General features: G+C 44.1%; 1 protein-coding gene across 1 annotated transcript in view; it reads right to left on the bottom strand.

The window, feature by feature from the left end:
- The window catches only part of LOC124613425 (facilitated trehalose transporter Tret1-like), a 75,656-nt gene that overhangs the window by 24,955 nt on the left and 22,724 nt on the right, over window positions 1-27,977 (bottom strand). The window contains exons 2-4 of the mRNA XM_047142128.1: window positions 15,165-15,403; window positions 11,462-11,870; window positions 3,055-3,449 (exon numbers count right to left, since the gene is read on the bottom strand). Coding sequence (XP_046998084.1) covers window positions 3,055-3,449; window positions 11,462-11,870; window positions 15,165-15,403 — 1,043 coding nt within the window. The remainder of the gene's footprint in view (window positions 1-3,054; window positions 3,450-11,461; window positions 11,871-15,164; window positions 15,404-27,977) is intronic.

The raw sequence follows: 27,977 nt of genomic DNA, 5'->3' as shown, positions 1-27,977 counted from the left end.
TGCAATGCCCAGACGTTGATCCAACAGAAATTTTGTGGAATGTACTCTAGAGGAATATGAGGAGTCTTCAGATGTGCAATAGAAATGAACTAAAGAACTTTACTAGAGGAATGGCTGAAAATTACATTGCAAAAAAAAAAAAAAATTCTCTGGTGAAGTCCATGCCAAGGGGACTGCAAGAGGTTATACAAGGTGGTCCATTGATCGTGACTGGGCCAAATATGTCACGAAACAAGAGTCAAACGAAAAAACTAAAAAAGAACGAAACTTGTCTAGCTTGAAGAGGGAAACCAGATGGCGCTATGGTTGGCCCGCTAGATGGCGCTGCCTTAGGTCAAACGGATATCAACTGCGTTTTTCTTAAATAGGAACCCCAACTTTTTAATACATATTCGTGTAGTACATAAAGAAATATGAATGTTTTAGTTGAACAACTTTTTTCCGTTTGTGGTAGATGGCGCTGTAGTAATCACAAACATATGGCTCAAAATTTTAGACGAAAAGTTGGTAACAGACAGGTCTTTTAAATTAAATTACAGAACGTAGGTACGTATGAACATTTTATTTCGGTTGTTCCAATGTGATACATGTACCTTTGTGAATTTATCATTTATGAGAACGCATGCTGTTACAATGTGATTACCTGTAAATGCCACATTAATGCAATAAATGCTCAAAATGATGTCCGTCAACCTCAATGCATTTGGCAATACGTGTAACGACATTCCTCTCAACAGCGAGTACTTCGCCTTCCGTAATGTTCGCACATGCAGTGACAATGAGCTGACGCATTTTGTCAGGCGTTGTCGGTGGATCACGATAGCAAATATTCTTCAACTTTTCCCACAGGAAGAAATCCGGGGACGTCAGATCCGGTGAACGTGCGGGCCATGATATGATGCTTCGAAGACCAATCCACCTGTCATGAAATATGCTATTCAATACCGCTTCAACCGCACGCGAGCTATGTGCCGGACATCCATCATGTTGGAAGTACATCGCCATTCTGTCATGCAGTGGAACATCTTGTAGTAACATCGGTAGAACATTTCTTAAGAAATCAGCATACATTGCACCATTTAGATTGCCATCGAAAAAATGGGGGCCAGTTATCCTTCCTCCCATAATGCCGCACCATACATTAACCCGCCAAGGTCGCTGATGTTCCACTTGTCGCAATCATTGTGGATTTTCCGTTGCCCAGTAGTGCATATTATGCCGGTTTACCTTACCGCTGTTGGTGAATGGCGCTTCGTCTCTAAATAACACGCGTGCAAAAAATCTGTCATCGTCCCATAAATTCTCTTGTGCCTAGTGGCAGAACTGTACACGACGTTCAAAGTCGTCGCCATGCAATTCATGGTGCATAGAAATATGGTACGGGTGCAATCGATGTTGATGGAGCATTCTCAACACCGACGTTTTTGAGATTTCAATTCTCGCGCAATTTGTCTGCTACTGATGTGCGGATTAGCCGCGACAGCAGCTAAAACACCTACTTGGCCATCATCATCTGTCGCAGGTCGTGATTGACGATTGACATTTCCTTAAATAACGTAACTATCCGGCGAACGGTCCGGACACTTGGATGATGTCGTCCAGGATACCGAACAACATACATAGCACACGCCCGTTGGGCATTTTGATCACAATAGCCATACATCAACACGATATCGACCTTTTCCGCAATTGGTAAACGGTCGATTTTAACATGGATAATGTATCACGAAGCCAATACCGTCCGCACTGGCGGAATGTTACGTGATACCACGTACTTACACGTTTGTGACTATTACAGTGCCATCTATCCGAAAGTGAAAAAAGTGGTCCAACCAAAACATTCATATTTCTTTACGTACTACACGAATATGTAATAAAAATGGAGGTTCCTATCTTAAAAAACGCAGTTGATATCCGTTTGACCTATGGCAGGCCATCTAGCGGGCCAACCATAGCGCCATCTGGTTTCCCCCTTCAAGCTAGACGAGTTTCGTTGTTTGTAGTTTTTTCGTTTGATGCTTATTTCGTGAGATATTTGGCCCGGTCTCTATCAATGGACTACCCTGTATACAGGAAAGGAAGGACTACTAAGTACTAACCATAAAGTTCAATGTTGAGAGTGTCATTTTCAGTACTGCAGACGAATACCTTTTTTACATCCTAATTTGACTATCTTTCCTTTCCCAAAGACGTCATTGGGTGCAATATGGAGGGGCATTGCGTCAGCACACGGCTCACCCAAATGTTGTCAGATTTCATAAACTGTTGCTGCTACTACTCGGTCAGGTAGTTCCTCAATCGGAATCATAAAGTTGAGTGCTGTTCCAGTCCTCTCAGCAAGGAAAGACACCTAGCAGTACCAGGAATTGAAACCACGTCCCTCACAAGACAGTTTGCAGCACTGAGCACTCACCTATGGAAGTTGAACTGTAGGTTCCTCTTTAACCAGCTGGGTGAGTCAACTCAGACGTCAGAGAAAGGCACTGGCACACTGCCTCTAATAAGACCATGGCTAATGGAGCACTTTGTGTTCATACCAGCCTACAGATCGACGACACCTGCACCGTTGACATCAATCAAATTTCTGTTCTTATCAAAAAATTAAATTACTTTTCATTCCTGTTACATATCTTTCACAGATTTTCTAGTTTGTAAGGAAGTCATATTGTGATAAAACTATGATAGTTAAAAAACTAGGCTTGGATACGTATTCATCACAGAAAACTCATTGCAAGAAGTTATTTAACGAAGGGCTATCTAATAACTTTCTTAGATGGTCTGTGTATCTATAAGCTGGTGTTTAGTGACAGCATGGAACTACATCAAACCCTCCGAAAGTGTAGGACCAAAGCATGAACGTGGGCACTGTCATCTGCACCACTCTCAATTTATTGTAGTAACAGTAAGTTGCACAGCAAGAGCACACACCATACCCAAGCTGATATTAGTTTCTTAGAGAATAACAGAATAGTTTTGGCTCTTGCAGCGATTTTTTGTTTTAGCGCTGAAGGGTGGTGGGCAGCTGCTGAGTAAATGAGCTGTGAAGATACTCACGAGAAAAACGACCATGGCGGCAAGTGGCAGCCACTGCACAGCTGTGAGGTCTGTGTGCACCACGTCCTTGAGGTAGAAGAGGGTACCAAGCGCAGCCATGGTGACACCACAGCCGGCGAACGAGAGCAGCAGCAATGGCCGCCGGCCAGCACGGTCTGCCAGCAGCGATGTGGCAACACTGGTCACTGTCTGCACTGCTGCCACGATGATGGCGCACACATCTGCATCCAGCGCCACGCCTGACTGCCGGAAGATGTCAGTGGTGTAGCCCAAGAGCACAGCCAGCCCCGTGAACACCTGTGTCACGATCAGCACAACGCACAACACCAGTGCCCGCCGGTTTCCACGTCGCCGTACCAGCTGACCCAGCAGCTCCAGCCGTGATCGCCTGGCCTCTGCCCCAACAAAGTATGCAGCTGCACTACTGTGTCACATAATTATCAACAATTCCTAAATATAATCTCTGACATTTCAGCTCTTTCAACCAATGTACCTCCTGGAACAACTAGTGGCTCCTCAGAACCAGTCCTTCCAAGAAGGGGGCGATAATTTTAGAATGAACTATCAACAGCTTCCATCCTCATAACTTTGACCTCATCTTTTAAAATCATCCTATCTGATTAAAATCCCTCAAACTGACCTCCACTGTGACCTATCATACAAACTACACATACTAACCCCTAAACGTGAATCCTCAAAAGTTGAAGCCACTAAAACTGCTGAATGGCTGAACATAGTGAATACTTACCTCCACCTTACTCTACACGTACAAAGCCTTAATCAAACCAACTTTCTTTTAAGCCAATGTCACAAGGATTTCCACTTTACATAGACTCTACCAATTCCTTCAAATCTTCAGATACCATGCACTAAACCCTGCCTTCCTTGTCTGTGTAACATTCCCCATTGTGATCTCATATGAGCTTCTGAATTTCCCCTCTCTTCCATAAGTCCTAGAATGGACTGAAACTGCTAAAACAACTAAACGGCTAAACATGGGGACTGCATACCACCACCATGTGCCATACACACAAAACCATAATCCAACTGAACCCTCTATTGTCAGTTTCACAAGGATTTCTGCTCTGCATAACCTATACAGTCTGTCCAACTCCTCGAATGCTGTGCACCCTGCCTCGCCTCCTAACTCATCTACTATCCTCTGCTATGATTCCATATGAGCTTATTCTGCTCTCTCCTCTCCCACACTGAACACCTTCACATTTGCCGTATTTACTGCAAACTTTATACTAACAACCCTATCATTTCATTCTTGTCCATTAATCCTAGAAATCTATTGTACCAATACATGTCCCCAACCTTACATCTTCAGTCTCTCCACATCTGGTCCCACATCTGATAATTTTCCCTACCTTACAGTAAAATGTGCACAGAACTCTACCCATCCTTCCTCCTTTAACAGAATACACCTATTTCTCTCCAGTTCAGGGCTCATCATCGTCTTCTCCAACATTTTCCACACTCCCTTTACAGCACTTTGACCAGGGATTTCTTCCCAAACTCTTCTACCCAACATCCCTTCTAAAACACATTCCCTCCTGAAATCCTCCTCATCCTCATCCCCCTTCCGCCAATCTAGTCCAGTAAAGTGAAGTGCTTTATATTTATGTAGAGACTATCTTAATAATTTTAAAGAATATATATATATATATATATATATATATATATATATATATATATATATATATATAGAATGAAAACAGTCTTGGTTGCATGCAGAACTGTTTTTATTGATAACAATTAGACGTTTCGCCATAGAAAGTCATCGTCAGATGATGTAATTATTACTAATAAAAAAATTCTACAAATGTGACTGGTTTCATTTAAAAATATTCATAACCAGTTGCTGCATCAGACAACCAAACTGGAGCGGAACCAATGTCACACATATCTTTTACCTTCCAAAAATTTTTTGGAAGCTCTCCATGATTTATTAATACTTTTGCTACCACTTCAACCTCATCCTGATGAGTGAGGCAATGAAATAACGATAAGAATAAAAGGTTATGTCTGATTGCACCACTTTCCTAATCCTCAAACCAACATTCCAAAAATCCCAACAATTACTCCAACTTCCTCTTAACCAGGTTACAACCTGATGAAACCAATGGCTCCTCAAGAACCCAGGTAATAATTCTAGGACACACCACCACCAGCTTTGGTGTTCATGATTCCTACATAGCCACTTAAGACTGCCATGTTTTTCTAACTAACACACTAAAACCTCAAACTAACACTCCACTGTAAACTAACATGAAAATTCATCTCTTAAACACACAATACAATGACCACTACAGCCTACAATTTGTAACTGATGGTTCAAATGGCTCTGAGCACTATGGGACTTAACAGCTGAGGTCATCAGTCCCTAGAACTTATAACTACTTAAACCTAACTAACCTAAGGACTTCACACACATCCACGCCCGAGGCAAGATTCGAACTGCGACCGTAGAAGCAGCGCGGTTCTGGGCTGAAGCGTCTAGAACTGCTCGGCCATTTGTAACTGACCAAGCACGTTGATTGCATCCCTTCCACTATCCTCCATATCTAATAAACCTAGATCTGACCAACGCTCTCCTATGCCAACATTGCCTGGATATTTGCTCCAGCAAAGTCCCATTACTACTTCTATATCCTTGAACCACTTTACTTTGTGTTACAATTAACTTTTGTTTATCTTTCCACACATGAACCCTGTAATTTCTCGTCAAATACCTCTCCCCCTCACTCACATCTAACATCTCGATATACTAACCACAACCCCTCTAATTTTCAGTCCCGGTTTCTTGCCACTCCTATACTGACCCACATTACCAGTCCATCATCTACAAACAATCTGCATACTCTCTTTCTAAATGCAACTGCCTCACTCTCTTAGACAAAAGGATCCACACCAATACGTATTCATGCTTACAGCTCCATTCCCTCCATACTCTACTGAATATCAGGGTGCCGTCCTCTTTCTCCATCACCTAGTGAGATGACACAGTGGTAAGTGCACTGGACTCACATTCGGGAGGACGATGGTTCAAATGTGCTTCCAGCCATCCTGATTTAGGTTTCCCATGATCTCCCTAAATCGCTGCAGGCAAAAGCTGGGATGGTTCCTTTGAAAGGGCGTGGCTGACTTACTTCCCCATCCTTTCGTAATCAGATGGGACTGATGACCTCGCTGTTGCAACCCACTGGATTAGTTAGCTTTATACTGACACTCTATGACCTACAGAATGTGTAATTTTCCATCTTCTGATTATCCCTACCCACAGGAAGTCCATCAGTCTCCAGTAAATATTCAGGTCTCCTTTTTAAGATCTCTACCTTTCTGCGCCATTTTGTTTTTATTTACAAATTAAAAAATGAAAACGTGGTCAACGTGTGTTTAAATACCATCTGGAGCAACACACTTCAATAATCTTTAGAAACCATGTAAATATCTCACTTATTTAATTACACTGCCTGACAAAAGTAGTGAAGCATCCTGAAGGATAGGGGAAAACAGAACGAAACTTCACAGGCTGTAACTCTATGTGAAGTTATTTTAGTGATTATAAAACTGAGTCAGATTTACAAAAAAAACTTGATAGAATGAGTCCACTTTCCAGTACGACGTTGCACGCTCTGTGGCCTGAATGCATGCACTGGCTGGATAGGAGGATGTTATGAAGCCATTGTAACCTCTCATGATGCAAACTGGCCCACAACTGGTGTAACTTGTCCTTGATATCCTGGATTCTGGCAATGGGACTGAGTTGATGCTAGAGATGGTCCCACATATATCTATTTGGAACACATTTGGTGATCTTGCTGGTCATGGGAGTACCTCAGCATCATGCAGACAGTTCACAAAGACAAGTACTGTCCTTTTGAAAAATGGCCACATGGGAAGTAACATATAAGGGTGTAGGATTTCTGTGACTTACCGTTGTGCTTTCAGTTCCCTCAATCACTACCAACCATGGCCTGAATTCATACCTGATGTTGTATGCAGTATTTTATCTGTTCTCAAATGACAGGTGCAGATACGACAGGGTTACATTTACTTGGGGCACAGTAACATAGACGAGGAGCGTATCTGCCCCCACTTTCACGTGCAATCCAATGTCGGGCGACTCCCACATCCGAATGCAACACACAGATGGATACTGCACGATTCAACCAGCCTGTGAAATGGAGAGCCACAACGAGACGTCTTTCAAACTCTGTTACAGGGTGATAACACTGTCTCGCACGAGTACAAGGCATTTCCGTGCCCTTCACAGTGATCATTCAACATGTAATGCTGTTCACGTCCTTTATATACCCTATCAGGTCTGGTAACAACACTAAAAATGAACAACACTATTGAAAGCTGGTTGCCATTCTGCCTTTCACAGAGAACTGCATTCTTATCATTTACATACCCACTGAAGCTGCATATATGTACAAAGTTTCATTGACAGCCAACCATGTGTTCTGGGTACTTCACTTTTTTTGCCAGGTAGTGTATGACGCATCAACTGTATGTGTTATTATACCCATTTAGATGAAAAGCATGAAAATTATACCACTGACAGCCCACCGCATCAAAGACCTAGGTAACAATTACGAAATAAGAGAGGTATCTACAACCCTTAGTTCGTGTCATATGTTGCATGAACAGCAGAAACGACCTACTTGAGCTGCAAAAAGAATTGTCATTGCTTTTTAATTTTAGAGGGATCGTATTTATGAAAGCGAAGAGATTAAAAATGAGCTGCAACAGCTGAAGATCTCTCGTGTCTAGGAAAAGGAATGGATTATTCAAGCTCTTGAAAAAATATCGTGGGACAGATTCACAAAGCCTTGTACATATCATCTCACTGACGTCAGTTTTGTGTATTGCTATGAAATCTATTTTTTGTTCACATATAAGCATTTTTTGGAGACCCATCATTGCTGTTTCCAAAATTTGAACCAGTTGCTAGGCAATTGTTGTAAACAATCCAGAAGCAGCGAATCGAAATACATTAGTATAGATACCGAAATCATAATATTAATACGTGAGCACAAAAGTTAAAGTGACAGTTTTTAATATTGATTATACAAGGAGGCCAACGAAACTTACATAATTTCAAAGATACTTTGCCATAGATGTGCACAAAGAAAAAAAGTGTATATGTACGTAGTCATTAAGAGTGCAGAAATGAAGGGGATAGTGTCATATTAGTAACTCTGATGACACCTTCCCTATCACGCACTAAAATCGCCAGTAAGTAAGCATCGAAGATTGGAGTGCTACTAAAATCTCTCGGGCGTACCGATCAGATGCTATGGCAGAAATGAGACATGAAAGTAACAGCGTTTCGTTCATGTTAAGGTGGTTTATTTTCAGTAATACACGCATACCGGCTAGCGACAGTGCAATAACTGCTAGGTCGATGAAGTTGTCAGGATTGGAAATAAAAATATCATAGTAACAAAGTCTGTATATTGGAATTGTCACTTTGCTTAATTTTCTGTAAGAGTAACTTTGTGGTCATTTGCTGCCGTTAGCATAAAATTTCAAGTAAGTTTCTAATTTTTTATTTCTTTATTTTGAATAATTATGGCTTCCGACTTCTCTTATTATACGGAAACTATGTGTGTTTTAGACTTTGCCAAGAAGAAGAACGATAACGGGCCGAGCGGAAGACGCAGAAATAGACAGAGACAATTTTTGAGTAGAGAAATTAATGGGGATGAGGACATTCATAATAACAATGCAACTGTTTGATTGAACGATAATATTTTTAATACGTGAACTTCGAAAACTGAATTACCGATGTTTAAAATTAGTTATACAAGGAGAAATATGAAACTTATATAATTCAAAGATTGTTTACCATAGACGTGCACAAAAAAATCCCGTGTGTACATAGTCATTAAAAGAGGTGAAAGGAAGTATACAGACACGTATAAGTTTTCCTCTGTTCCTCTGTCTCTCACATTGCTAACATTGGTAGCAAGTTGTACCACAAGTACCTACCAGGTGTTGTGGTAGAAATGAGACAAGAAAGTAACAACGGTTCGCGTAATCGCATTCTAGGGACATTCATGATTAAATTTTGCAGATGGTTCATTTGCAGCAGCACACGCATACCGGGCAGCTAAACTGCCACAGCTACGACGTCGTTGATGCTGTCAATAGTGGAAAAAGAAGCCGTCTGGAGCAACAGACGCTGTTTATGAGCTTCGTTTTTTCACTTTCTTTCGTCTAAGAGTAAACAGAACCAACTTTGTGTTCGCTTGCCGCCATCGCCACAAAATTTGAAGTCAACGTCTTCATTGTGAATAGCTACGACGTCCCTTATTATACGGAAACTATATCTGTTTTAAGTATGCCTCGAAGAAGAGCGCTAACCAGTCGAACTGAAAGACGAAGGGCTAGAGGGAGACAATTTTTGTCTACACAAAGTAATAGGACCAACGTAGACGTTGATAATATTAATTCTATTCTGGTTTTTAAAGATAAATTTAAACGTACATTGAACGTAATTCCAAATAACTACTGGCGATTAAAATTGCTACACCACGGAGATGACGTGCTACAGACTCGAAATATAACCGACAGGAAGAAAATGCTGTGATATACAAATTATCAGCTTTTCAGAGCATTCACACAAGGTTGGCGCCGGTGGCGACACCTACAACGTGCTGACATGAGGAAATTTTCCAACCGATTTCTCATAGCAAACAGCAGTTGACAGGCGTTGCCTGGTGAAACGTTGTTGTGATGCCTCGTGTCAGGAGGAGAAATGCGTACCATCACGTTTCCGACTTTGATAAAGGTCGAATTGTAGCCTATCGCGATTGCGGTTTATCGTATCGGGACATTGCTGCTCATGTCGGTTGAGATCGAATGACTGTTAGCAGAATATGGAATCGGTGGGTTCAGGAGGGTAGTACGGAACGCCGTACTGAATCCCAACGGCCTCGTATCACTAGCAGTCGAGATGACAGACATCTTATCTGCATGGCTGTAACGGAAAGTGCAGTCACGTCTCAATCCCTGAGTCAACAGATGGGGGGACGTTTGCAAGACAACAACCATCTGCACGAACAGTTCGACGACGTTTGCAGCAGCATGGACTATCAGCTCGGAGACCATGGCCGCGGTTACCCTCGACGCTGCATCACAGTCAGGAGCGCCTGCGATGGTGTACTCAACGACGAACCTGGGTGCACGAATGGCAAAACGTCGTTTTTTCGGATGAATCCGGATTCTGTTTACAGCGTCATGATGGTCGCATCCCTGTTTGGCAACATCGCGGTGAACGCACATTGGAAGCGTGTATTCGTCATCGCCATACTGGCGTATCACCCGGCATGATGGTATGGGGCGCCATTGGTTACACGTCTCGGTCACCTCTTGTTCGCATTGACGTCACTTTGAACAGTGGATATTACATTTCAGATGTGTTACGATCCGTGGCTCTATCCTTCATTCGATCTCTACGAAACGCTACATTTCAACAGGATAATGCACGACCGCATGTTGCAGGTCCTATACGGGCCTTTCTGGATACAGAAAATGTTCGACTGCTGCCCTGGCCAGCACATTCTCCAGATCTCTCACCAATTGAAAACGTCTGGTCAATGGTGCCCGAGCAACTGACTTGTTACAATACGCCAGTCACTACTCTTGATGAACTGTGGTATCGTGTTGAAGCTGCATGGGTAGCTGTACCTGTACACGCCATCCAAGCTCTGTTTGACTCAAAGCCCAGGCTTTTCAAGGCCGTTATTACGGCCAGAGATGGTTGTTCTGGGTACTTATTTCTCAGGATCTATGCACCCAAATTGCGTGAAAATGTAACCACATGTCAGTTCTACTGTAATATATTTGTCCAATGAATACCCGTTTATCATCTGCATTTCTTCTTGGTGTATCAATTTTAATGGCCAGTAGTGTAAAAGAAGGGGTCAGTTGATAGAATGCATCCAAAGGTATCAAGGAATCTTCTATTTGGAAACGGAGATAAGTGAGTGAGTGAGTGAATGAGTGAGTGTGTGTGTGTGTATGTGTGTGTGTGTAGGAGAGAGAGAGAGAGAGAGAGAGAGAGAGAGAGAGAGAGATGGGCGGAGAATAAAATTTACGGAGTGATATTAAGTCTGGACTACAATAAACAGGTTTAAGTGCGTGTAGGTTGCAATAATTAAGCAGAGAAGAGGAGGCTAGCACAGGATGGACAAGTGTGGAGAACTGTATCAAAACAGTCGCTGGAACACAAAACAACACATTCTGCTGGTGGGGGAAAATTATTTTCTGAATAGTCCTCGTCGTGTATTTACCCAGTGGCGTCACATTATTCTGTACTATGAAACAAGATGTCCCTTATAAGTACAGCTATCTGACGTGAGATGCAAAGTAATGTAGGGCTACTCACCTCGCTGCTCCTTGACGTACTTGTGAATAATGCCGAGCTCCTCCTGGATGGCTTCCTCAGACACGGCACCTCGCAACCGCCTCAAGGTCCTTTCTGCATCCTTATCCCTGCCACGCAGAGCCAAGAAGTAGGGTGACTCGGGCATCCAGAGGAAGCCCACCATGAAGACCACGGGCACGGCGGCGGACACGATGGCCACGGCCGAGTAGGACATGTAGGGCCCCATGCAGTAGGAGGCGAGCCCACCCGCACTCATGGCGAACTGGAAGACGGTGCCCAGCATACCCCGCACCTTGGCCTCGGCCACCTCCCCCACGTACATCGGTAACAGGCAGGTGCCGGCGCCGAAGCCTAGACCAGCCACCAGGCGTGATGCTATCAGCATGGCCGCCGAGTCAGCGAACAGCACCTGTCGGCCGACAGCACATTTCTGTTACCTCTTGCCATGCTGCTTGCTCCTTTCGCCAAATTGGAAGGACGATTGTCCCAGACTTTATTGGACCTTGTATCTTCATATTGTATGTATTGTATTGTATGTTAACTGGGGACATAGAAACGATGGAGAGGCTCCGTCCCCGCCGCAGCCGCAGTGGTCCACAACCCCATGACGACTACCGCAGTCCACTTCACCCCTCTGCCCCCCCACACCAAACCCAGGGTTATTGAGCGGTTCCGTCCCTGGTGAACCCCCCAGGGAACGTCTCACACCAGGCGAGTGTAACCCCTATGTTTGCGTGGTAGAGTAATGGTGGTGTACGCGTATGTGGAGAACTTGTTTGCGCAGCAATCGCCGACATAATGTAACTGAGGCGGAATAGGGGGAACCAGCCCGCATTCGCCAAGGCAGATGGAAAACCGCCTAAAAACCATCCATGGACTGGCCGGTTCACCGGACCTCGACACAAATCCGCCGGGCGGATTCATGCCGGGGACCAGATGCTCCTTCCCGCCCAGAAAGCCGTGCGTTAGGCGGCACGGCCAACCGGACTAGCCATCTTCATATTACAGAAACAGAGTTTCCGTCGAGCATTTTTTTATGCAGGATATCCCTGAAGCAATCGTCAAAATTCAGGAATAAGGCAGGAATGATATTTTGAAGCAATAAACTTGGTACAGATGTCTGGCCTAATCGGACTGGTTTTCGACAAAGAGCACATTGAATATACATTTGTTTTTGGGCTGGTGAGGTGCACATATGTATCTTACCCACTCAATCTCTCTAAAATATCATTTTCAAATCAGGTTGTGTTTAGTCAAAGTTCAGCAACAGTTTTAAGCAGGCTAACAGTTTGTGGGTACTTAGTTTTGGCAATATATAAACGTTTTTATAGATTGGGGCTAAATTTCATACAGAGACAGATAGTGGGGAACTCACAAGTTCTCAGGTGCATTATTTCTATTCTTTGGATTAGTAACTAATTTTATCGGTTAGTCGGTGGCTTCTTAACAGCCGCCAAAGTTCCAGGTAATGGAGGCCAAATTGTATGTTAACTAATGAAACTACAACAGATACTACACTTGTCTGATCCTGGAAGACTTTAACCTAAGTGCTACTGACTTATTGGCATTTCCAGTTCTTGATGACCGCTAATACTACGCTGTGGATATCTCTTGCCACTTTTCTTCCTTCTGGAAATTCACGTATTATTCAACAATTCAGATGTCCACACTCCACACTAACGTCAGGTTCCAACAGTAGTGATGCAAAAAGGCTGTAATAGTTCTAGGAGAACGACATCATTCTATTTCAACTGTGTATGAGACTTTCTTCTAATTTCCAGTGACTATTTCTAAAGCAATTCTATATTTTTTACGACTCTTCTTCTGTACTACAATTTCATAGATTTTAAGTCATGAAAAAAGGATATTTCAAAATTCTTTTGGGTTAAAGTATTTTGATGACTTGAATTAGTTGAGCAGGGAGATAAGTGCGGAAGACTGACTTTAATATTTTATTTTCCCATTTGCAACTCATAAGCAAATAAAGATTTCTGCTCCTCCTTAAATTGGACTTATATTAATGTAGCACCGTTTATTTTTACAGTATAGGAAAAGACAGATCTTTGCCATATTCCCACACTAACTGGATTCTTTTTTAAAACCCACTTTTCTGCTATGTGGGACAACTACTGAAAGTGCATGAATTTTGCTGTTCACCCAAGCCCATCAAAAGAATGGCAAATAATTTTTGTGTTTCAGAATGAAAGAACTGAGGTAAACGTTATGCAGCGCTGAATAACACACCACACACGCATAGCCACTCCTTAACAGCCTACATTACTTTTTGATTGGAGTTTATCTAGCAGATACTGCAGATCAGACTAAAATTCCCTTATATGAGTCTAGGCCTAAATGGAGGTCAGGTAGTCTGATGTGGTATCACTGTGCACTTTTATAGAATGACTATGTGGACTCTTGTAGCACATCAGCAATGTAATATTAGAACAGGTCTGTGATCGAAGTGCTGTGTATGGTGGGCCCTGTACTTTAAAATGAACTATTGGCCACGTCTCATGAGCTGACTTAAATATTCAGTGTGCAATTTCATGTTGAAGGGAGTCTACTTACCTCTTCTCTTTTCATCACCTCTTACATTTTTCCATCGTGAGCAAATTGGTACTTGAAAAATTTCTCCCTATCTGAACTTTTGGCAAATAGATAGTTGGCGTACCAAATTCTTTGATGAAAGAATGCTACATGGTGGTGAGGTTACCTTGGCGGTCGCTTCAGCCGTAAACTCTCAGAGGAAATTGTTGGTGAGTTATTCGTTCATCTCCGAGGTCCAACAGAAGCCACCTCGCCCACCATGCAGAGCAGTGGAGTGCTATGGACTGGGAAATGTTGCGCAGAAATCTGATTCACTATATTCAGTTTGCTGCTTCCAATCATTCATATTGCCAATTTTGTCCAAAAATTGTAAATCGACCACCTCGGCATTACGCATTTGTTAACTGTGTAGTGATCATAGCAACACTGTGTAAGAGAGAGAGAAATTCTTGTGAACCAGCACTTCCAGAGCTTAAGCATTCTGTTATTAAAACCATATAAGCAATGCCAAGGCAGCATAAGCGCATCACAGCATTTTTTATGAAGCTTATTCATATTTTTTAATTATTGGACTTATTTCTTCTGAGTGATTAAGTAATTAAGTATGTCAAATGGACTACAGGTCTCAGTTACTATTTTTCTTTGCCAATTTAACATGTGTGATACTGTTCTTATTCTTTCAATATTTCGATGCAGATGATTTCCTTATGTAATTTTCATGTACAAGATTACAATCTGAGTTGGTTTTCAAAAAGCATTTGCCTGATGAAGCATCAGAGATAAAGTGAAGATATCTGGTTCCGAGCTCTAGCACGACAATAATATTGATTAGGCAACAAAATACATATCAGACTTTTTCAAGCTAAGAAGAACGTTCTGTACATGCATTACTACACGTGGAAAAACTTTAGCTTACAATCCTGTTACATTTATTACGCAAAATTTAACTTCCAGTAAAATATCAGCAGAAGTTTCTTCGCTTCATAACATGGAATTATTCAAAATGAACTGAAATATAAGTAAGCTGTTTTTTTAGTTGATTCCTCTACACTACAATTTTATGTGCAATTAAACTCCACAAGGAATATTCTTGTTAAAACATGCACTCCTACCTCTGTCCCTCTCAAGAAAAGGAGGTATTAAATGCAGTACAAACCATGAGCCAGGAAGCAAACACTGGCAATCCAGATGCGATGAACAGCACCTTGCGGCCGACGATGTCGACGATAATCGGCACGCCTATGATGGGCAGCACACACGAGATGGTCAGGCTGGAGACGATCCAGGAAGCCTCGTCTGCTGTCAGTGGCAGCCATGACCCCGGCTCCTGGAGGCGCGGCAGGATGGGCGACACCCAGCCAGAGATCATGCCACTCATCAGGTATGTCAGCGCCGCTGTGGGAACACGCCATTTTAACACAACTCCAAGCAAGATTAAGAGTTCAACGTCTCCTCCAAGATGGTGTTATTAGAGATGGAGCACAAGCTCACTTTGAGAAATGATGGAGATGGGAATTGGGCATACCCTTTCAAGGAACATCCTGGCGTTCACCTTAAGCGATTTAGGGGAATTACGGGAAACTTGACTCTGGATTGTTGGATGAGGGTTTGAACCATTGTCTTTCCAAATACGAGTCCAGTGCGTTATGAAAGCACCACCTTCTTAGCTGCAGGGTGACTATTATTGAACAATTTCAAATAAAATTGTCATAACTTCTGAACGGTTTGCGTTAGGACGTCCAAACTGCACGGTGGGCCACGGGGCGCGATGGGGATTAGTTTGTGTCTGTGCACGCACCTTGTTGCTGTTGGTCATTTGCATGTGAAAATGCCATGGACAGTGGGCCTCAGTGTATAGCACTTGTGAAGGCCTACTATGTCACGGCGTAAAGTCGGCGCTGGCGCGCCAGTCGGGAACGACAGAGAAGAGAAGGCTGTGAGAAGAGGTGAGCCAATCGCACGCTGACCGACCTCCCTCCAGGATGAAGAGGACACAAGCGCTGCGCCCGACTGTTGGCAGCCCACTTCGATAGCTGCTTCAACGGTAGCCGCTTTGTTAGCCGACGCGTGGTAGCCTCTATCATTAACAATCTCTACGTAGCACAGACTTGTGTTTGTCTTTTCTGAAGAAGACTGATTATTTTGTGTGTCACCCTTTGCGATTGTGAGAACATGTTTGGCGTTGATTCGTTTGATTTGTTTGGCTTTCAAATGCAGGACAATGTGTTGTCAGTGATTGCATTCAGTGTCACAGATAGTGTAGCTAACTTGCTTAAAGAATCCCCTGAACTCTTTTCTGTACGTTTAGGCAAGGCTAACAATTTTGTTGCACATATTACTATGAAAGACAATGCTCAGCCAAAATTTTGGCTGGCCAGAACTGTTCCGATTGCATTACAGGACTATGTGGCTGCTGAACATTAAGAATTGCAAGACAGCGGAGCTATTGCTACCATACAAGCTAGCCAGTCGGCAATTCCACCGGTTTTGCTCCCCAAACCTTCAGGTCGCGTTCGCCTCTGTGTTGACTTTAACCAAAACTGTGATTCATACTTACCCACTGCCATGCCTAGAGGACCTCATGGGTAGATTAGGCGCTGGTTGCTACTATTCAAAAATTGATTTGCGTGACGCATATCTTCAAATACCACAAACGAAGAATCTCAAATCTTGTGTGTTGTGAACACTAATTTTGACTTGTTTAAATACTTGCGTTTGCATTTTGACAGTCCTTCCGCACCCGCGATTTTCCAACGTTATTTGGAACACCGGACTGCTCAAGTACCAAACTGTTCAAACTATTTGAACGATATTGCCGTAGCAGGCCGTACACCTGAAGAACACATTGCAAATTTGCTTTCTTTCTTTCGTGTGTTGTCTGATGCATGAATAAAGTGTACACTGAACAAGTGTGATTTTTTTTAAACCTGAGTTGCAGTATCTTGGTCATGTCATAAACAGCCAAGGTGTACATCCTCTTTAGTCACATTTGTTAACCATTCGTGACCTGCCAGTTCCTCGCAATGTCACAGAATTGCAGTCAGTCTTGGGGAAAATGAACTATTATATTCGATTCATATCGAATGCTGCACAAATCGCTGCTCCATTGCATCCCTTGCGTCGCAAGAAAGTTCCCTCTGTTTGGACAGATGAGTGACAAGAAGCGTTTCAAAAGCTTAAAGATGCATTGCTTAGTGATCGATGCATCGTTCACTTTGATCCTGACAAACCAGTTCTGTTGCAAGTTGACGCTTCCTCTTATAGAATCGGTGCAGTGCTTTCGCTCAGGTTTGGTGATGAAGACAGGCCTATTGCTTTCGCATTGCTTTCATTATTGGTCGTGGACATGGACCTTCATCTTCTTCCTTCAAATCTAACGTCTCTTGTATAGGTTTCTTTCTCTTCTCCGTGAGCAGGGCTTTCTAATACTTTACTCACTACTTCATGGTTATCATAGTCATCCCAGCAGTATTTTTGTTTCCAACTCTCATCGTCTTCACGTTATACTTCCACGTTCTATTTGCTCTAGTACCACCAAAGTTTTCTTCTACATCCTCTCCAACTTTCTCCCACGCCTCATTTCTTACTTTAGTAATGGCCCTTTGTGCTTTTTCCCATTTAGCTCCACATGTTTGACGGTCATCATCAAGCCTAGTTCTCAGCCATTTATTATAGGGCTCATTTCTCACCTTCACCAATTCCTCAACTATCTTATTCCACCATCGGTTCTACATCTACATCTACATACATACTCCGAAATCCACCATACGGTGCGTGGCAGAGGGTACCTCGTACCACAACTAGCATCTTCTCCTCTGTCCCACTCCCAAACAGAACGAGTGAAAAATGACTGCCTATATGCCTCTGAACGAGCCCTAATCTCTCTTATCTTTCCTTTGTGGTCTTTCCGCGAAATGTAAGTTGGCGGCAGTAAAATTGTACTGCAGTCAGCCTCAAATGCTGGTTCTCTAAATTTCCTCAGTAGCGATTCACGAAAAGAACGCCTCCTTTCGTCCAGAGACTCCCACCCGAGTTCCTGAAGCATTTCCGTAACACTCGCATGATGATCAAACCTACCAGTAACAAGTCTAGCAGCTCGCCTATGAATTGCTTCTATGTCCTCCCTCAATCCGATCTGATAGGGATCCCCAATTCTCGAGCAGTACTCAAGAATAGGTCGTATTAGTGTTTTATAACCGGTCTCCTTTACAGGTGAACCACATCTTCCCAAAATTCTACCAATGAAAAGAAGACGACTATCCGCCTTCCCCACAACTGCCATTACATGCTTGTCCCACTTCATATCGCTCTGCAATGTTACGCCCAAATATTTAATCGACGTGACTGTATGAAGCGCTACACTACTAATGGAGTATTCAAACATTACGGGATTCTTTTTCCTATTCATCTGCATTAATTTACATTTATCTATATTTAGAGTTAGCTGCTATTCTTTCCACCAATCACAAATCCTGTCCAATTCGTCTTGTATTCTCCTACAGTCATTCAACGACTACACCTTCCCGTACACCACAGTATCATCAGCAAAAAGCCGCACATTGCTATCCACCCTATCCAAAAGATCATTTATGTAGATAGAAAACAACAGCGGACCTACCACACTTACCTGGGGCACTCCAGATGATATCCTCACCTCCGATGAACACTCACCATCGAGGACAGCGTACTGGGTTCTACTACTTAAGAAGCCTTCGAGCCACTCACATATTTGGGAACCAATCCTATATGCTCGTACCTCAGTTAGGAGTCTGCAGTGGGGCACCGAGTCAAACGCTTTTCGGAAGTCAAGGAATATGGCATCCGTCTGATACCCCTCATCCATGGTTCGCAAGATATCATGTGAAAAAAGGGCGAGTTGCGTTTCGCAGGAGCGATGCTTTCTAAAGCCGTGCTGATGCATGGACAGCAACTTCTCTGTCTCAAGGATATTCATTACATTCGAACTGAGAATATGTTCGAGAATCGTGCAACAAACCGATGTTAAGGATATTGGTCTGTAATTTTGAGTATCCGTCCTTCTACCCTTCTTATATACAGGCGTCACCTGCGCTTTTTCCCAGTCGCTCGGGACTTTACGTTGGGCAAGAGCTTCGCGATAAATGAAAGCTAAGTAAGGAGCCAATGCAGTAGAGTACTCTCTGTAAAACCGAATTGGAATCCCATCAGGACCTGGCGATTTATTTATTTTCAACCCATTCAGCTGCTTCAGAACCCCAGGGATGTCTATCACTTTGTCCTCCATACGGGAACCTGTACGAGACTCAAACGGCGGTATGTTTGTACGATTGTCCTTCGTGAAAGATTTCTCAAATGCTAAATTTAAAATTTCAGCTTTCGTTTTGCTGTCTTCCGTTGCCAGGCCAGACAGATCAGCGAGTGACTGGATGGAAGCCTTCGACCCGCTTACCGATTTTACGTAAGACCAGAATTTCATTGGGTTTTCAGCAAGATCTTTTGCTAAGGTATGATGGTGGTAGTGGTTTAATGCTTCGCGCATCGCTCTTTTTACAGCAGCACGAATCTCTACTAACTTTTGCCTGTCCTCATTCTCCAGATCTTTCTTGCACCGCGAGTGCTACTGTCTTTGCTTCCTGACCATTCTCCGAATTGCGCTGTTAAACCAGGGTGCGTCTTTTCCGTCCATAACCCACTTTTTCGGCACATACTTGTCCAATGCGTGATTTACAATATGTTTAAAATTTGCCCATAATTGTTCCACGTCCATCGTACCGGAAGTAGATGAAGTCGATTCATTTACTAAGGCCGGCCGCTTGTGGCAGAGCGGTTCTAGGCGCTTCAGTCTGGAACAGCACGACCGCTACGGTCGCAAGTTCGAATCCTGCCTCGGACATGGATGTGTGTGATGTCCTTAGGTGAGGTTTAAGTAGTTCTAAGTTCAGGGGGACTGATGGCCTGAGATGTTAAGTCCCATAGTGCTCAGAGCCAAGCCATTTACTAAGTGGGATGCTAACAACTGCTTATCTGCTCTTTCTAGTAAGAATACTCTCCTAGCCATCTTGACCGACTTTTTAACTTTCGTAATCATAGTCGTAATGACAACATCATGATCACTAATCCCCGTCTCAACACTGACACCGTCGATGAGGTCTGGTCTGTTCGTGGCTACCACACCTAAAATATTTCCATTACGCGTTGGCTGTCGATTTAGCTGCTCAAGACATTTTTCGGATAATGTGTTCAAAAGTAATTCACACGACGGCTTGTCTGTACCACCTGTAATGAATCCATATACTGTACATCCCAGTCTATACTAGGTAGGCTGAAATCGCCTCCGATTAATATAGCATGATCCAGGTACTTCTGCGATACAGAGTGTAGACTCCCTTTGAATGATTCTAGAACTGACACGGTGGAACCTGGTGGCCGGTAATAACACCCAACAATTAACTTTATTTCTCCTAGCCCTGTTAAAAGTGTCCAGATAACTTCAGAATCACACTGTACTTCGACCTCAGTAGACACAATATTTTTGTCAACTGCAATGAAGACATCACCTCCTACGGTGTCTAATCTGTCTTTCCGATACACGTTCCAACCCTCACTAAATATTTCAGATCTTCCTATCTCAGGGTTCAGCCAGGTCTCAGTCCCGAGAATAATGTGCGCGCCACACGCTTCCTGGAGGGCAGTGAATTCAGGAACTTTCTTCCGATCACTCTGAAAATTCACTGCTAATATCTTGACAGCTGAAGTGTCTTTACACTGAGCGCTTCCTGATTTCCCTGCCTGCACGTCGACTGGTGAGTGTTCATCAGGACACCTCGCACTACCACCTAGCCTAAAAAAAAAAACCATGTGCACGCCACAAGTACACTCCTGGAAATGGAAAAAAGAACACATTGACACCGGTGTGTCAGACCCACCATACTTGCTCCGGACACTGCGAGAGGGCTGTACAAGCAATGATCACACGCACGGCACAGCGGACACACCAGGAACCGCGGTGTTGGCCGTCGAATGGCGCTAGCTGCGCAGCATTTGTGCACCGCCGCCGTCAGTGTCAGCCAGTTTGCCGTGGCATACGGAGCTCCATCGCAGTCTTTAACACTGGTAGCATGCCGCGACAGCGCGGACGTGAACCGTATGTGCAGTTGACGGACTTTGAGCGAGGGCGTATAGTGGGCATGCGGGAGGCCGGGTGGACGTACCGCCGAATTGCCCAACACGTGGGGCGTGAGGTCTCCACAGTACATCGATGTTGTCGCCAGTGGTCGGCGGATGGTGCACGTGCCCGTCGACCTGGGACCGGACTGCAGCGACGCACGGATGCACGCCAAGACTGTAGGATCCTACGCAGTGCCGTAGGGGACCGCACCGCCACTTCCCAGCAAATTAGGGACACTGTTGCTCCTGGGGTATCGGCGAGGACCATTCGCAACCGTCTCCATGAAGCTGGGCTACGGTCCCGCACACCGTTAGGCCGTCTTCCGCTCACGCCCCAACATCGTGCAGCCCGCCTCCAGTGGTGTCGCGACAGGCGTGAATGGAGGGACGAATGGAGACGTGTCGTCTTCAGCGATGAGAGTCGCTTCTGCCTTGGTGCCAATGATGGTCGTATGCGTGTTTGGCGCCGTGCAGGTGAGCGCCACAATCAGGACTGCATACGACCGAGGCACACAGGGCCAACACCCGGCATCATGGTGTGGGGAGCGATCTCCTACACTGGCCGTACACCACTGGTGATCGTCGAGGGGACACTGAATAGTGCACGGTACATCCAAACCGTCATCGAACCCATCGTTCTACCATTCCTAGACCGGCAAGGGAACTTGCTGTTCCAACAGGACAATGCACGTCCGCATGTATCCCATGCCACCCAACGTGCTCTAGAAGGTGTAAGTCAACTACCCTGGCCAGCAAGATCTCCGGATCTGTCCCCCATTGAGCATGTTTGGGACTGGATGAAGCGTCGTCTCACGCGGTCTGCACGTCCAGCACGAACGCTGGTCCAACTGAGGCGCCAGGTGGAAATGGCATGGCAAGCTGTTCCACAGGACTACATCCAGCATCTCTACGATCGTCTCCATGGGAGAATAGCAGCCTGCATTGCTGCGAAAGGTGGATATACACTGTACTAATGCCGACATTGTGCATGCTCTGTTGCCTGTGTCTATGTGCCTGTGGTTCTGTCAGTGTGATCATGTGATGTATCTGACCCCAGGAATGTGTCAATAAAGTTTCCCCTTCCTGGGACAATGAATTCACGGTGTTCTTATTTCAATTTCCAGGAGTGTATTTGCTACCCGAGTAGCCGCTTCCTTTGTGTAGTGCACCCCTGACCTATCTAGGGGCGTCCTACAATGCCCCACCCAATAGCGCAAGTCTAGAAATGTGTAAAGCAATGAAGCACGTGGGTCCTGGGTCCAGGTGCAATAAACATAGAATCAATAAAGGCAGCTCCTAGGGTTGTGTATAATATCTTGGCCAAGCTGTATGGCCGGCCGAAGTGGCCGTGCGGTTAAAGGCGCTGCAGTCTGGAACCGCAAGACCGCTACGGTCGCAGGTTCGAATCCTGCCTCGGGCATGGATGTTTGTGATGTCCTTAGGTTAGTTAGGTTTAACTAGTTCTAAGTTCTAGGGGACTAATGACCTCAGCAGTTGAGTCCCATAGTGCTCAGAGCCATTTGAACCATTTGAACCAAGCTGTATGTTAAGCTTTTGGAAGGGGACCAGGTACCCAAGGAATGGAGAAAGTCTATTATTACTCCTGTCTATAAGAAAGTGACTAGACAGGACAGTGAAATTACTGGGGTGTAAGTATGATGCCATCAGTAGCGCGATTATATGGGAGAATCTTAAAAGAAATAATCAAAAGGACTGCGTGAAGGGTGTGCTATAGCACTGGCGCTATTTAAAATCTATGAGGAGGATGCATTTAAAGCCAGGAGGAACAAATGTGGAGGCATAGGCGTCCTTGTGAGGGATGAAATCCTACACACATTTCTCATTGCTGATGACCCGGTCATCGTAGCAGGAAATCAGGATCATGCTGAGGACATGCTTTGGGATTTACAAGAGAATTATGAAAGGTGGAGCCTCACAATAATCATGACAAAAACCGAAGTTCGGAAGGCTGACGACAGTACCATAGGGGATCTCTAAGCTGAAGTCAGTAGAATCAGGGAATGTAACCTTTTTAAGAAACTGTGAGTTATGATGTCATCAAACTGAAAAGTGAAAATGACATAAATAATAAAACAGGGCAGGGCAGAAGGGCCCCACGACAATTCACTCAGTACTTTGGAATAACAAAAAAGGACCAAACAGGTGATACTTCGTTCAGTTATTGAAAACATCGCTACTTATATAGCGGAATGTGGGCAATAAACAAGCATCAGAGAAACATGTTGCTTACACTAGAGAAGTTGTGGCCTCTTCTGGCTGAACCGTGCACCATGAAACGTCCCCTTAGAAAAATTATACATGACTGTGCTTAAACTGACGCACAATATTTTTTTAGCGCAACGCAATCTGACTTTCAATGATCCCTACAAAAGAATGGCCCTGACTAAATTAACCTATACGTTTCACAAATCACTTACCTCACAAAAATCTTCGTTACTCGAACTACTGCAATACCGCGAGCGCCAATACTGTCGGCTAAATAAAAGATTCTAACTACTGAAGGCACTAACTACTTATAGGCATAGTTAGCAAATGAAAGATTTTCATAGAGAACAAACAATGTATTTACCTTAATAGTGTTCAAAAGTGATAACATATATATCAGTCCATGATATCCAATATTACAAATTTACTCTTTCTGATGGACACACGTCCAGATCGTCCGCTCTCAGAATTCCGCCATCCCTCTCCCCACATCCACCAGTGCTGGCGGCTCACCTCCAACAGCGCAACGCTACGCGCTGTTAACAGCCAACTGACCAACACTACAATAGCAAATTCCAACAATGCAAATCAGCCACAGACTGCACACAGCACAGCCAGTGATTTTTATACAGAGCGCAACGTGGCGTTACCAATATAAAAACAAACAGCCTACTTACAACCATACAGGCCATAATAGAGGCTACGGCGTCGATAAATCAGTAGTAGATACCACAGAGATGAAACGCTTAAAATGGCACGGACCTCTCGACAGAATGGAGGACAGCCGATGGCCAAAGAAAGTGGAACATACAGAGTGGAAAAAATTGTGTCACAGAATTTTAACCCTGGATAGCTGATGCCAGTAGGAACCAAATTACTAATGTTGTCCAGGTCGACGACACACCATTTTTAAACTAAGGAAACTTGGCTCCACGTGCTACGATTGGCCGCAGGATTGCCCTGTTGCCGGATGCTCTGGATGCTTTGCCTGCTGGAGATAGCGATGACCTATCTAGGGGCGTCCTACAATGCCCCACCCAATAGCGCAAGTCTAGAAATGTGTAAAGCAATGAAGCACGTGGGTCCTGGGTCCAGGTGCAATAAACATAGAATCAATAAAGGCAGCTCCTAGGGTTGTGTATAATATCTTGGCCAAGCTGTATGTTAAGCTTTTGGAAGGGGACCAGGTACCCAAGGAATGGAGAAAGTCTATTATTACTCCTGTCTATAAGAAAGTGACTAGACAGGACAGTGAAATTACTGGGGTGTAAGTATGATGCCATCAGTAGCGCGATTATATGGGAGAATCTTAAAAGAAATAATCAAAAGGACTGCGTGAAGGGTGTGCTATAGCACTGGCGCTATTTAAAATCTATGAGGAGGATGCATTTAAAGCCAGGAGGAACAAATGTGGAGGCATAGGCGTCCTTGTGAGGGATGAAATCCTACACACATTTCTCATTGCTGATGACCCGGTCATCGTAGCAGGAAATCAGGATCATGCTGAGGACATGCTTTGGGATTTACAAGAGAATTATGAAAGATGGAGCCTCACAATAATCATGACAAAAACCGAAGTTCGGAAGGCTGACGACAGTACCATAGGGGATCTCTAAGCTGAAGTCAGTAGAATCAGGGAATGTAACCTTTTTAAGAAACTGTGAGTTATGATGTCATCAAACTGAAAAGTGAAAATGACATAAATAATAAAACAGGGCAGGGCAGAAGGGCCCCACGACAATTCACTCAGTACTTTGGAATAACAAAAAAGGACCAAACAGGTGATACTTCGTTCAGTTATTGAAAACATCGCTACTTATATAGCGGAATGTGGGCAATAAACAAGCATCAGAGAAACATGTTGCTTACACTAGAGAAGTTGTGGCCTCTTCTGGCTGAACCGTGCACCATGAAACGTCCCCTTAGAAAAATTATACATGACTGTGCTTAAACTGACGCACAATATTTTTTTAGCGCAACGCAATCTGACTTTCAATGATCCCTACAAAAGAATGGCCCTGACTAAATTAACCTATACGTTTCACAAATCACTTACCTGACCTATCTAGGGGCGTCCTACAATGCCCCACCCAATAGCGCAAGTCTAGAAATCTGCAGCCAAGACCGTCACAGAGTCGATGAAGCCTCTGGTTGAGACCCTCCACTCGGCTCCAAACCAAAGGACCCCGATCCACTCTGGGAACGATGCTGCAAACACAGAGCTCTGCTTGCACCCCGCGTGCGAGGCCAGCAGTCTTCACCAAATCCGCCAGCCGCCTGTACGAACTGAGGATCGCCTCAGAACCCAAGCGACAGGCATCATTGGTGCCGACATGAGCAACTACTTGCAGACGACTGCACCCCGTACGCTCGATAGCCGCAGGCAAGGCCGCCTCCACATCTTGGATGAGGCCCCCGGCAGGCAAACCGAGTGCACGTTTGAATTCTTTCCAGCCCTGTACGCTATTTCCCTAAGGGGCTCCATCACCTGGGTTTCCTTGAGATACTGAGGCCGAGTGTAGAGACATACTTTATCACTGCACTGTTCGGTTGACCAGCAGAAGTGAGGTTCTTTATTTTTATTATTATTGCAATTTGTGAGTAATTTACCACATCTTGTACATTACCAACAATGCCCTCTGCATAAAATTTTGCCATCTGAGACTGTAACGAACCTGTGCTAGCATTTACATTTTCGTTGGAACCGAAGTGTTGGAAGCTAAGCCACTTTTTCATGTTCATGAATAATTGGAAATCACTGGAGCCTTGTCTGTGCAGTAGGGAGGATGCTCAAAATTTCACGTTTGACCTGGCACTACAGTTCTTGTGATTGCAGAACATATTATGGCTGAGCATTGTTGCCCAAAGGCACATCACCATTAGTCAAGAGATAGCATTATGAATGGCTATTTCAGTTTTCTTAATGTCTCATAGTAACTAATTGTGCTTCCACACTCCATAAAATCCACAAACAAGATTCTTTTAGCGCCCTATGAAAGCGTAAGCATAACCTTTGACGCGCTTTCTTTAGTTTGTTGCGCTAGGAGCGATGGCTCCACACAACTGACTGGGGTTTCGTCTACACATTAAAGCAAAGGCCGGCCTGTCGTTACGATTCTGCCACTGCCAACCGATGGCATGGTGAAGAGATGCCAGGGCTGGCCTTGAGTTAAGTAACTTTAATTCAACTTGGTACCACGGTACGCTTTTAATTTTAATGAGGATTGTGCCTTACTCTGACATGTTATAGTAATTTTATGCTTCTGAAGAAGTTTAGATTAATTTAGCCAAAACCTGGTAAAGACCAGAAAATTTGCGCAACTGCGGCTGTTTCTTCAATATATTATTGTTTCACACTGTAACGAAAAGGTAAGTCCAGAGAAGCTGCCATCAATTAGGTTCAGTCGTTCTCAGTAGTAGGGTAGTGGGGTTTTTGGAACAAAGTGCATTGTTGCCAGATGTATCCAAGATGGCGGCAATGACATCATCCAAAATGGAGGCCTGTAGACTTGGCAACAGCGAATGACGTCATCCAAGATGCCGGCCGTGGAGTCAGCTGATGAAGCGAGTACCGTTATCGAAGATGGCGGCTTTTGGCGTGAAAGTGCCACACCCCAACCCCCTGGCAGGAAGTTTGAATTTTGGCGGAAAATTGAATTATGTCCTTCTAAAAGTCACCCGGCAGCCCCTGCCCCCTCTTTCCGACTTAATGCATGATGGTGTGTTATCCTCTTGGAAAATGACCAGGAATTTCGAATTTTGGAAGGAATTTTGCTCTAAGAGCTTACTCATGCCCCCACTAGAGACTATTCATGATGTTATTCAATTCGAATATAATTTTTTAAAATTTGTTTAAATTTGTTATCTACCTACAGCAGTAGCTGCTTAGTGTGGTGTTACCAACACAAAAGGCTGGGATATAAGTGTTTGTTGAACTGTCAGTGTGGAAGGAGCATGTGTTTAATTAGCGAGATGTTGGTGCTAGACAGGGGGAGTTTTAATAGCTGTATTACATGCACTCATTCAGCCAAGGAGTGCATCTACAGCTCACTGCACAAAGAATGGAAACGAGTCTTAATGCTTGAAAATATGAAGAGGAATAATAAGATTCTGCAAATAAATGCTTTGCACCGAGATGCATTAAAGATGAATTACTCAACGCATGGAAACACCTGTCTCTGCTGGAACTGTCTGTCATTTCGAGATACCACATATAGTCTCCCACCCCACAAGAGGCAAGTGCTTCCGATCCAGCAGGCCAAAGAACTGAGCTAGTTCATGAGTTCACTGCAAGAGGGCACCCTGAAAGGTCACATTGGAAGGGGTTCATTATGTAAGAGGTTTACTGTTCACTACCCTACTGGAGCAAATGTAATTTCGATGTATAGCTCACGCTCTGCCTGTAGTATAAAACATCTCTGCTGCTGTAGAATCGCAGGTCAGAGCCGTGTCGGCAGCAGTAATATTCACTTGCTCCTACAGAGCGGTTGCATTAGTTCGTTGTTATGGAGCAGTCGCAATAGCTTGCTGTTACGGAGAAGTCATAGTAGCTCACCGCTACAGTACAGTTGCTGGCCATGTGAGAGCAATAGCAGTC

Source organism: Schistocerca americana, chromosome 4 (assembly GCF_021461395.2).
Source record: "Schistocerca americana isolate TAMUIC-IGC-003095 chromosome 4, iqSchAmer2.1, whole genome shotgun sequence".
Taxonomy (NCBI): domain Eukaryota; kingdom Metazoa; phylum Arthropoda; class Insecta; order Orthoptera; family Acrididae; genus Schistocerca; species Schistocerca americana.
Note: the sequence above shows the minus strand (reverse complement) of the source record. Positions and strands in the feature narration are given on the sequence as shown.